Raw genomic sequence first — 12,838 nt, 5'->3', positions numbered from 1 at the left:
TCCTGGTTGTTTATAGTTAGGGATTAAAATACTTTCAATGATGTTCATTCAGTGCAGAGTAGCATACTTATTTCTCACATTAATGACTCCTGTGTACACTGCCTTTGTTCAGATCACACATAATAAAGAACAGGCCAACAAGAATAAAGAATTGGTAGTTGTAAGCCAGTATTAAAATCAGATATGCTGAAGTTGCAGAGAATGGCTATATAGCAGTTTGGAAACTGCTCTATAACCACCCAGTAAATAGCTGTGGACAGCTATTTATTGTAATTTGAAAGTATTCGATTTACATTGAAAAATTTAATATAATTTACATTGAATACTTGAAATAATTTTTCCACATACGCTTGAATTCAATTAAGAAAATGCATATTCTAGGTAAAATGGTGATTTATTTTTCTGTGCTGCTGAAAGATAATAATTTTTAAGTCATTGCATCTATAAAAAAAGGTAGACAATTTATTCCAGCCTAAAATTATGTTATTTTTGCACATCTATAAGCATGCAAAAATGATATTAAATTTTGTCTTTTTATTTAGTGCTTCCAAAATTTGAAATAACAATCCTTCCGCCGCCTTATGTCTTGGCTGATGCACACTTTATTACGGCAAAGATATGTGCCAAGTAAGGAATAATGTTTTCTAATATGACTATTATAGAAATTTTTTTTTTTTTAAGTTCAGAGTATAAAAATTTTATCTAATATTTATAACTTTCATAGTAAAATTGGATTTCCTGTATATGTTATTATATGCACTATTGTGACTAGTTTGATACTAGTATTTTTGAAAGAAATGGATGTTTATTTAGGAAATTAATAATATATGGTCCCACCTTTTGTCTTAACAACAGCTTTAATTATTCAGGATTACGAGCAGCTTTAATAAAGCTGTAATTCTTTTGGGAATATTTTCAACCAGTTTACAATGGTAGGTGGGTAGTAATTATTTTTGTCCCACTCCTATCCTAATTTGCATTCTAGCTTACCTGAAAGATGTATCCAGTGTTGATATCAGAGTTTTGTGACAGAGAAGCAAATTCTGTAGTGTAATTTTTCTCAAACCAGTTGTTGTCCTTGTTTTACTGTTTTCTCATTCACAGTTAAATTTGAAAGTTAACTATGATCCACTTCTGTAGAACTGCCACAGTATAGATAGTTTGGAAGGCCCCGGGTGCCAAGCGTATTTCGAGGCCAAGCGATATTCTGGTGATATATAGAGCGCTCTTCTAAAGTGATTGAAGTTATTTCCTTTTAAGTTCCTACGTTTCTACCAAAAGCCTTTCTTTTATAACTAGTTCTATACTTGAAAACCACAAGTTAGAACACAGAAAGGAAACACACCTTTCTTTTTCCTATATTTCTTGTTCTATTAACCAACTAACACTTCAACCGCTTGGCCTTCGAGCGGCACTGCTCCTGCCTCCCCGTGGCGGGGCCGGTAATCTGGGGGAAAAGTTATCCCCCAGGGCTAAAAGGAGCAACGATGGATAAAAATGAATATCCACCTCTAGAGCCTTCAAACTCAAGGCTAGATAAACCAAACGAAGACCTGAACCAACCAAAAAGGCTCCGAAGAGAAGTGCAGTGCAATGAAATGCCAAACTTTCTGGTAATACACTCTCTCTCCAACCAACCTGTCGGAAAATTATCACCATTCGTCATCCAAAGATTTCTGGAATCGATTGCTGGAACACCAAAAATGGTTAAACGACTGCAATCCGGAGACCTATTAATTGAAACAGCCAACTCCAAACATTCCGAGTGGCTACTCAAAACAACGACATTCGGTGGCCTGCCAGTATCTGTTACTCCCCACAACACCCTAAATTCCTCGAAAGGCGTTATAACCGAATGGGATCTACTTACAATATCAGAAGAGGAATTAGTTCAAGAACTGAGTAATCAAAAAGTAACAAATGCCAAACGCATAATGACTAAAAAAGATGGAAATCTCGTCCCAACTAGGTCAATCATTTTAACCTTCAGTACCCCAGATTTGCCATCCTCAGTAAAAGCTGGCTATTTAAACTGCCGAATTCGGGCTTATATTCCTAACCCCATTCGTTGTTTTAAATGCCAAAAATATGGACATTCCCAACAAGCATGCAGAGGAGAAGCTATTTGTCCTATTTGTGGTTCCAAGGAACATACACAAGCAGACTGTTCAGCCTCAAGTCCTATTTGCCCCAACTGTAAAGAAAGTCACCCAGCATTTTCAAAATCCTGTGAAATGTGGAAAACAGGGAAGAAAATTCAAAAATATAAAATTGAACACAAAGTCACATACCCTGAGGCACGCAGACAGGTTATGTTGACCATGCCCAGTCGTTCTTATGCATCTCACACTCGAAGCACTAATACAACAGCAGTACAAACAGATGTATCAATACCCCCCAGCACATCTATGGCTAATTGGGTTAAAAATACATTATCTAATTCAGGAAAAGACACACATCAAAGTAAAACCAGTGAGTCCACCAACACTCCAATCAGCATCCCAACTGATACTCGGACAGTCTCGCATGATAAAGAAAAATTAAAAACTACCAAAGACAACAAGAAACCTGAATCATCCACCAATAGTATGGAAGTAGATGTACACTCAGATCTTGAGGAACCCATACTAGAACTTCATGCAAATGACACTATGGATACTGGGCGCCCCAGCTTCCCAAAAAAAGACCGGAAAAAGTGCTCAAACAAAAAACAGTCTGATGAATCATCCTCAACTAAACCTAAATGAACCACAGTATCTTACAATGGAATTGCAGAGGTTTTCGTTGCAACACTGACGATATTAAATACCTAATTAACCGATATTCTCCAGTTGCCTTCTGCCTACAGGAAACTTACCTGACCTCACAAATTTCTCCTTCGATAAAGAACTATTGCCTTTATCGAAGAGATCGAAATACCGCTAATGCTGCCCATGGTGGTGTAGCAATCCTAGTAAACTCGAAGATCCCAACTAGACATATCCCACTCCAAACTGAAATAGAAGCTGTTGCTGTTCGCATAACTCTCCATAGTGCAATAACACTTATCTCAATCTACTTACCACCAAACCGTACTTACTCTTTAAAAGATCTTGAAGACCTCTTTATACAGATACCTCCACCTCTTTGTATATTAGGGGACTTTAACGGACACCACCCATTATGGGGCTCTCCCAAATTGGACAGACGTGGCCGACTAATTGAAAGCTTTTTAGAGGCTCTAAATTTCAGTATACTCAATACTGGTGCACCGACACACGTACAGCTCCCAGCAGGACACACTTCAGCAATAGATCTCTCAATTTGTTCACCAGTACTAGTCCCAACCATAGAGTGGTATGTAATAAATGATCCCATGGGCAGTGACCACTTCCCAATAGTATGCAACTTTCTGACAGCAAAGACTCCTGCAATTCAACCCTGCAGAAAGTGGAAATTTGTCCGAGCAGACTGGGAAAAATTTCAATCATCAATCGACCTTGATGAGGAAAAAATCCGCCTCCAACATATTGATGATGCGACAGATTACATCACTTCGCATCTTCTAAATGTGGCTAAAAACACAATACCACTATCAAATCCCCCGGGCTGAAAGCATCATAATTACTGGTGGAATGACAAATGCACCACAGCAAAGAGAGCAAAAAATAAAGCCTGGAATTTGTTTCGGCAATATCCGAGCACAGTCAATCTCATTAACTATAAGAAATTAAGGGCAAAAGCACGCTTCATACAAAAGCAAGCAAAGAAAGAATCCTGGACTCGTTTTGCCTCCAGTTTTCACAGAAATACTGATTCCAAAATTATATGGAAAAAAATTAGACAGCTGTCTGGTAAGTTTCCTACCATACCTTCTCCAATCCTCTCTTGGAATGGGAAAGATCTCTCTAATCCAGCAGATATAGCTAATGCTTTGGGCAATACTTTTGCCGAAATCTCAGCAGCAACATCCTATCCTACCTCATTCCAAAGAATGAAAAACACTGAAGAAAAGCATGCTATTCATTTTCAAACTGCTCGTCTTCTCCCATATAACAAACCTCTGCAATATTCTGAACTTTTACATGTCATTAAAACCGCCCGCAATGGTGCTGCCGGGCCAGATGGGATTTATTATGTCATTCTACAACATCTAGATGACAAAGCTTTGCGCTGCCTCCTGGTCTTTTACAATCGCATTTTTTTAGAAAATGTTTTTCCAGCCACTTGGCATCACTCTACAGTTTTGGCTTTCCTGAAACCTGGAAAAGATCCATCCAACCCCAATAGCTATAGACCCATATCTCTCTCAAGCTGCCTCAGCAAAATTCTTGAGAAAATTATCCACAGAAGACTCGTCTGGATTATTGAGTCGGAACAGCTAATGAGCCATAACCAATATGGCTTCCGTCAAAACAGGTCATGCTTAGATCTTATGGTCAAGGCTGAATTTGCCATCCGTAATGCCTTTGTCAAACATGAACATCTAGTAATGGTTTCAATAGACATAGAGAAGGCTTTTGATACCACCTGGCAGTATGGTATACTTAGTGACCTTTACCTTCTCGGACTACGAGGCAACCTTCCTATATTTATTCAGAACTTCTTACATACTAGATCATTTCAAGTTCAATACCAACATGCCCTTTCCACAACTTTCATCCAGGAAGAAGGTGTTCCACAGGGATCAGTACTGAGTGCCACTCTTTTTGCTTTGAGAATAGATTCTATCACTAAGCAGCTTCCAAATACAGTTGAGACATACCTTTATGCAGATGACCTTTCGATCTCCTGTCATTCTCAAAACATGAGGTCTATTGAAAGACAGCTTCAGATAGCACTTAATAAAATTCAACAATGGGCGAGCCTCAACGGCTATCGGCTCTCGCAGCAGAAAACAGTTGCAATCCACTTCTGTAGACAACGCAAACTTCATCCAGATCCGGAACTTCAAATTTCTAACATCTTTGTCCCAGTCACCAGCAACATCAGATTTCTTGGATTAATCCTTGACAACAAGTTAAATTTCCTAGATCATATTAAAAATGTACGGACCTCATGTCTAAAGAAGTTAAACATACTCAGAGCTTTATCTGCCCAAACGTGGGGTGCAGATCGTACCTCGCTTCTTCGTTTATACAGGGCATTAATCAGATCCCGTCTCGATTATGGTGCTCCAATCTATGATTCTGCCAGAAAGAGTGCATTACGTTGGCTTGATCCCATTCAGCACAGTGCTTTGAGAATTGCAATTGGTGCATTCAGAACGTCGCCAGCACATAGTCTCTACATTGATGCTCACGAGCCCCCACTAACTTTACGCAGGAAAACACTGTTACTCAAATATGCTGTCAAGATACAAAGTTGTGCCTCTCATCCCGTTCAGTCATACCTTTTCAACCCACCATTAGAAATCCTATACAGAAACAAACCTAGTATAGTAAAGCCAGCTGGTCTTCGCCTTCTTGAATTGGTGCAAGTTTGGAATATTTCCATCCATTCCGTAAAGCAAGTGGCAACTTATACTCAGCCACCATGGGCTCCTCTTCCAACCTGTGACACTTACCTCTGTCAATGGAGAAAGAATACTTTGCAAGCATCAAATGTCAACCAAATTCATGCAGTTCACACTCAAAGATATACTGATTTCTCCCCAATTTATACAGATGGCTCTAAATCTAATTCAAACGTTGGAGCAGCTGCAGTGTTTCTGAATACAACTGTATCAGTTTCCCTTCCATCAGAATTTAGTATATTTTCTGCTGAATTATATGCAATTAAACTAGCTTTAGAAAATCTCTGTTCTGACAGTTCCTTCAAATCAGTTATTTATACTGATTCCCTCAGCTCAATCATGTCGTTATATAATTCCTCAGATAAAGTCCACCCTATTCTTAATGAAATCAGAAGCTTATTACTGCAAATTAAAGAACGCAACCATCTGGTCACTTTTTGCTGGATTCCATCCCATTCTGGTATTTTAGGCAATGAACTGGCCGATAAAGCTGCAAAAAATCCAACTACTTTTGATTTAACCAATATCCCTGTTCCAGCCTCAGATTATGCACTAACTGTTCATGCTGCTTGCCTATCACAATGGACAGCACTCTGGCACTCTCAGACTAATAATAAACTTTTTCAGTTTAAACATGATCCAAAAATTTGGCGCTCCAGTATCCGTACATCGAGACGAGAAGAAGTAGTCCTTTCAAGGGCAAGAATAGGACATACCCATCTGACCCACCTTCATTTACTCACAGGAGATGATCCACCACAATGTACACATTGTTCTAATAATTTGAGTGTAAAACATATTCTTATTGGCTGCCCCTATTACAAACAAGCCAGAACTTCATCCTTGATCTCACTGGTTAATCTCCATAAACCAATAACTCTTGAAAATCTCATTGGTGATAAGGCAAATATTTCTGAATTTTTTGACTTTCTCAGGCAAACTGGGCTTTACAATTATTTCTGATTTCAGATTTTCTTTTGATTTAGGGAAAACTCATGTTTTAATATAATAAGTGAATAGGCACATTATAGCCTTAGCAGCTTATGTGCCATTAAGCCTCCAGAACAACAACAATAGTTTGGAATTGTTCAAAATGACAGTATCCTTTAAAACAATACAAAACAAAGTGTGATTCAAAACTTAATGGTACCTAGTCCAAACCATGCGAAGCACTCTCTCGCCATGATACCTTTCCTTTCAGAAAATTATACTTACCAGGATAATGTCCACCCTGATAAGTATTATTTTCTTTACTTATACTCTACATTCAACTGTACCTAACCAGAATGGTGTACCCTGGTGTATTATTGTGTTAACCCTTTTTCCATTCATTCACAGTACAGAAAATTGAAATTGGGGCAGTTCATCACTGCAAAGAACACTTCTCATTGAAATGCCATGTTAAGTGTGTTGAGCTGTATGCCCATCATGAAAATCAATACAATACAATTGTTATCATATATCCCTATGCATCATCATATTGAATATTCAATTAGTTGTAATTGCTCGTTTTTTGGGATCACTGATCTCAGTCATTTTCAGGCAGTGAGTTAGTAGATTATTCAGCAGGTACTAATGATCTCTGTAAGTGTTCCTTTTCTTCCAAGAACATTTATTAATTGTTATGTTGCCCTTGTTTTTTTGCTCATTCAGCATAAGCCACAGTTAATTTTGGAAATTCGAGAGAATTTGTAATAGTATGTTCCAAATAATGGTTGATATGCCACAAAAAACCTTGTATCTTTGAAATTCCACAAGTTGCTCATTATGACCTACAAGGTGTGAGCAAACGTTTCTGACCTAGGGCAATGTGTTAGCATTGCCCCCTTCAAAATAGTTCTCTCCAGAGATTATATATCAACCCCAAGCTTCTTCCACTGGGATTGATGAAGCACACTGTGGGTGACCACCCAGATATGAACCAATGTAAGCAGGGGTCGAGGTGTGGTGCTCACACCACATGGACGAGTGCTGCCCCTCTGTGTCACCAGGCAATACTAGGTGGTAGATGACTCTCATCAATCGGTGCAATACCACCACTTTGCTTATTGGAGGCTTGAAGTGGTGGAACCCATGTTTAATCTCCAGAGCTAAGTTCCGGTCAACCCTTTCCCATCTCTTCCATCATGCAGTCTGACTGATGACTTTTGAGGTTATGATGAACATCGTGGCGAGATCCAATGCTAGTTAATACACTGGACTGAACCTGTTGGTAACTCTCTAGGAGGCTTCCGGATCAGCTAGTGTATAATCTTGCTACCTCAACTCTACAAGATAGTGACTGGAGGGAGTCCAAGTAGTGTGTGTGTGGTGGGGGAGGGCACTGTCGAAGCCATGTTATGTCAAGGATCTGGGTATATTCTTACCATGTGTATGCCATATTCAAAAATTTCATTACTTCATACAGTATGTCCCACCCACTTTTTCTTTCTATTGAATACACCATGAATTGTCAAAATAATAGAGTAAGCTTATCTGTGAAAAGAACTAAACCTCCCAAACACTTCCTAGTTCATTTCACAAATATACGTGGTCTCAATTCTAATCTCAATGATGTTCATTTCCACTTGCAGTCTGCCAAACCCCATGTACTTTTTCTGAGAGAATCTCAGTTATCAGTTGATTCAACTACTGCTCATCTCAGTTGCCCAAATTATTCACTGTATGAGTCCTTTTGCCTCAAAAGTGGTACTTGTGTATATGTCTATTCTGATATTCACTGTCAGAGACTTGGTAATCTGGAATCTCCTCTGGCTTAAACTCTCTCTACCTCATTGTGTCAAATTCATCTGTTGTCTCTACCATTCTCCCAACTCCACTAATCACTGCGTCTCCGTAGCCAGGTGGGAAGGAGCAGCAGTGCGTAGCACACGCTTCTTGATTAGACCGGGGTTCGAGCCTGTCACAACCAAATACGGAGGATGCGGAAAGGTCAAGGGAATGACCACCGCATATTCCAGGAGCAATATGTCCTTAGTTGCTAATGCTCCTAAAAACCAAATAACAAACAAACAAACCACTAATCACTTGGAGGGATTTGCAACTTCACTTTCTCCAGTCCAACTTTCCTAACAGTGAGGTAATTTTCCTTGGGGATTTTAATGTTCACAACACCAGCCGGCTTCTGTTTTCTAGTCACACTGACCCAGCTGGTTGATATGCTGAGACTTTTACAATTACTAATGACATTGCACAGGTTGTTCATTTACTTACAAGAATACCGGACAATCCTAACCATACAGCCAACACGCTTTTGTTGGCTGTATGGTTAGGATTGAGAGGTTGGCTGAAGTGAGAGGTCCTTTAGGCACTCAGATCACAACTTGGTGATTGTCTATTCTCCAATAGAGCCTTTATCTCCTGGCCATTAGCATTAGCAGAGGCATATGATACAAGAAAGCAAGCTTATGCAGCATCAGCCAAAAAAAAAAAAAAAACACTCCCATTTCACCCCCCCCCCCCCGTTGGTTCCAAATACCTGTCCAGCTCAGCATTTAATTTATTTAGGCTCTCAACTTCCACAACAAGGGATGGAAGTCTGTTCCACCAACCAACTACCCGCTGGCTAAAGGCAAATTCCGCACAGCTATTCTACATCTGACTTTCCTCAATTTGAATTTATGTACTATCAGGTGATTATTCTGAGCAAGAGGAAGAATCCCATCAGTATTGTGCTTGCTCAAACCATTCAAAGTTTTATACACCTCAATCAGATCATCTCACAGGTGTCTAGTCTCCAGACACTACAATTTGCAAAATTTAAGCCTTTCTTCGTAAGAGCAACCTCTCGTTTCATTCACTAATCTTGTTGCCCATCTCTGTACTCATTCCAACAGCTTTACATCCGTCTTAAAATGAGGCCTCCAGACCTGTATACAGTACTCAAGGTGTGGCCTGACCATTACATTACACAAGGGGATATTCACCTCCTTATCCCTGCTAGAAAAATTCTTGTATATCATTGACAAGACACCATGAGCTACCCTTGCAGATGGTCTGCACTGCTCAGAAAACTTCATATCTGCCTTCACAATTACTCCCAGGTCCTTTTCGTTCTCTACCACTGTCAGTGTAGTACCGCAGAGTTGATACGTTACTCTGGGGTTACTGTTTCCCATATGTAGTACTTTACATTTTTCAATGTTAAACTTCATTTGCCACCTCTCAGCCCATCTAGTCAACTTTTCTAGATCCTGTTGCAGCAGCATAGTCATTAGTGTCCTTAACAACCCTGCCAACCTTTGTATTGTCTGCAAACTTGGACATTAAGCTTGATATACCATCATCAGTATCATTTATAAATACAGAAAACAACAATGGACCCAACACTGAACCCTGAGGGACTCCACTAATAACATTAGCCCACGATGAGCAGTGTCCATTGATTACCACTCTCTTCCTTCTCCCCCTCAACCATCCCTTTATCCATAGCAGCAATTTGCCTCCAATGCCACACGGCTCCAATTTGTTCAGCAGTCTTCCATGTGCAACAGTATCAAAGCCTTTCTAAGATCCAAATATATAATATCAAAGTTATTCGCTGCATCCAGTTCCTTTGTGGCCACATCATAGTATCCAATAAAATTGATCAGGCAAGGCTTTCCCTTAACAAAACCATGCTGTGTCCGAGCTATAACTGAAGTCTTGTCTAGATGATCCTGCAGTGCTTCTTTAACCAGTGCCTCCATTAATTTTCCCGAAACAGAAGTTAAACTAACCTGTCTATAATTACTTGTGTTGCCCTTTGATCCTCCTTTGTGAATTGGGGTCACATTTGCACTACTCCAGTCCAAAGAAGCTCTCATAATTATGGCTATGGGTTTCCTTACTTCCTTTGCTGCCTCCTTTAATATAACTGGATGGATCCCTTCCACCCAGGGTGCCTTTTTTATGTTTATCTTCAACAATTTCTCCTTCACCTTCCTCTTAGTTATTACAAAATCATCTAGCTCACTGCCAGACTTTACTCACCTCTGGCATTCCCCTGCCTGAATAACTCCATGTGTGAATGTAGATGCAAAATACTCATTTAGTTTGTTAGCCACCTGAGCAGGATCATCAACAGTTGAACCATCAATATCCAGTGGATCAATCTGATTCATCCCTTTTCTTCTAGAGCTTACATAGGTAAAGAAATCTTTTGTGTTTTTCTGTGCTTTTTTGTTTTTTCAAAGAAAAACAGAAAAGAACTCTTTTCTGTTTTTCTTCGCATCCTTTGCCAAGGATTTCTCATAATATGCCTTTGCCTGCCTAATCTGTTTTGTGACTTGGTTACAGACCAGCTTATATCTATCATAGGCTTCCATGGCACCCATTAATTTATATGTATCCCATGCATTTTTCTTCTCTGCCATATGTCTCATTAGTTCATCTGACATCCATTTAGGCCTAAACTTTGAACAATATTTCTTAGTTGGTATGTAAAGCCTAGTAGCTTTCAAGATAAATTCTTTGAGTGCTTCCCATTTTGTATTTGCTGTTGGTAACATCATCAGTTGGTCCCACCATATAGAATTTAAATACTGTCTCAGACCACTGTAGTCGCCTTTGCGAAAGCAAAAACCCTTCCCTTTACCCCTGATTGTAGTTACCTCTTTGAGTAAATCCCACTTCAGCACACTGCGATCACTGCCACATATGGGTTCCTTTATCTGCAGATTCTTAATGCATGAAGAATCACTACTGATAATGAGACCAAGAGTATTACTCCCTCTAATTGCTTCCCTAACATGCTGATGTAGAAAACAATCATCCAATAAATCCACAAAATCCTTGCTAGTGTGTGAGTGACCAAACCACAATATCTGGGAAATTAAAATCCCCCATTATAAGACTCTCTGATTTACTGGCCCACTCTATTTCCCTGTACAGTTTCTTATTATACTCATCAGAGTCATTAGACCCATAGCACACTCCTACTCTCAATTTTGATCTCCCAATTCTTATGTCACACCAAACTGACTCGACAGTGCACTGACCAGTGATGTCGACTGGCTTCACTTCCTTGGATTTTATGTGTTTCTTAACTAAGAGCATAATCCCCTCCTCCCTTCCTATCCTGTCTATCCTTCCTGTACATATTTTACTCCCAAATAGCAAATCCCCCTTTGCCATGGAATATTGTTCCCACATCTGGGGTGGTGCCACCAAAACCTCTCTCAGGCTTCTTGATTCCATTCAGAAGAGGGCAGTTAGGTTAATTAATGATTCATCTCTAACAGAGTCTCTCCACTCGCTGTCTCATAGACGTTCTGTTACTGCTGCATGTCTCTTCTACAGATACCTCCATGGGCACTGTTCTTCTGAATTATCTTCTATAATTCCCGCTCTCTCTTTCGAAACAGTCCGAACACGTGCCGCCACTAGCCAACATCCATTTACTGTCTAACTTCAAACTCACAGAACCAACTTTTCATCTTCCTCGTTTATTCACTCAACTGCCGTTTTCTGGAACAATCTTCCTTTATACGTATTTCCTGAAAATTACAGTCTACAGAAGTTCAAGTCCAATGTCAACAAATATCTTCTTTCGTCTTCTCAACCTACAACCCAAGCACGGTACTAAGTACTATAGGTTCTAATACCTCTCATGTTTGGGGTTTACATAAAAAAAAAAAAAAAAAAATCCAGTTTTGTGTTCCTTGTATCTCTGTGACACCACGTTTCTGATATCCCACCAATATCTGCCTTTGATGTTTTGAGCAATGCCTCGAATTCATCAAATTTATTTACCAAACTCCAAGCATTGGTGTACTTGCAAGTATACATGCACCTGTTCCTGTTCTTAGGTACCCTAACACAACCCATGTGTTTATTTGTACTGCAATGACTGCCAGCAGTCTCTGAAATACCCTGCATCTTGTTTTCCAGGCTGCTGCTCATTCCAATAGAAGCAGTGCAAGAATCACTTTCACCTCTGCCAGTGGCTACTGTTAGTCTATTAGTCATTGTATCCCCCCAAGTTAGCAGTTTTCTGACCCACCTAACACTGCCTCGATAGCATCGACAAATATTCTTGTGCCCTTTCTATTTAAGTGTATTCCATCCCTGTAGAAGCTGTTAACAAGTACAGACCAGGCTGAAAAAAATTCTACCCCTTGAGCCTTGTACAATCTTTCCGGGGCCAAATTGATCCCCAAGGCTCTCATCATATACTCTCTCCTATCGTGTCTGGGTAGAATTGCAGACACTTTCAAATTAAACCCTAATTCACGGCTTTTTTTCAACAGTGACCTGTATGTGTGAAGTAATTCTGCCAGACTCCTACCTAAAGACAGGTTTTAATTTCAGAAGAGGAGACTATTTGAAATTGAATAATTCAATTAGAGGTGTTATATGGCATGT

At 39.6% G+C, this 12,838-nt stretch overlaps 1 protein-coding gene across 1 annotated transcript in view; it reads left to right on the top strand.

Moving 5' to 3' along the window:
• LOC150083280 (murinoglobulin-1-like) overlaps positions 1-12,838 on the top strand; it is an 892,685-nt gene that overhangs the window by 153,189 nt on the left and 726,658 nt on the right. Inside the window, exon 7 of the mRNA XM_090378459.1 lies at positions 543-627. Within this exon, the coding sequence (XP_090234585.1) occupies positions 543-627 (85 nt within the window). The remainder of the gene's footprint in view (positions 1-542; positions 628-12,838) is intronic.

This window comes from Mastigoproctus giganteus, chromosome 7, assembly GCF_048544385.1.
Source record: "Mastigoproctus giganteus isolate SK-2022 chromosome 7, ASM4854438v1, whole genome shotgun sequence".
NCBI classification, from domain to species: domain Eukaryota; kingdom Metazoa; phylum Arthropoda; class Arachnida; order Uropygi; family Thelyphonidae; genus Mastigoproctus; species Mastigoproctus giganteus.
This window is presented reverse-complemented; position numbering and strand designations above follow the sequence as displayed.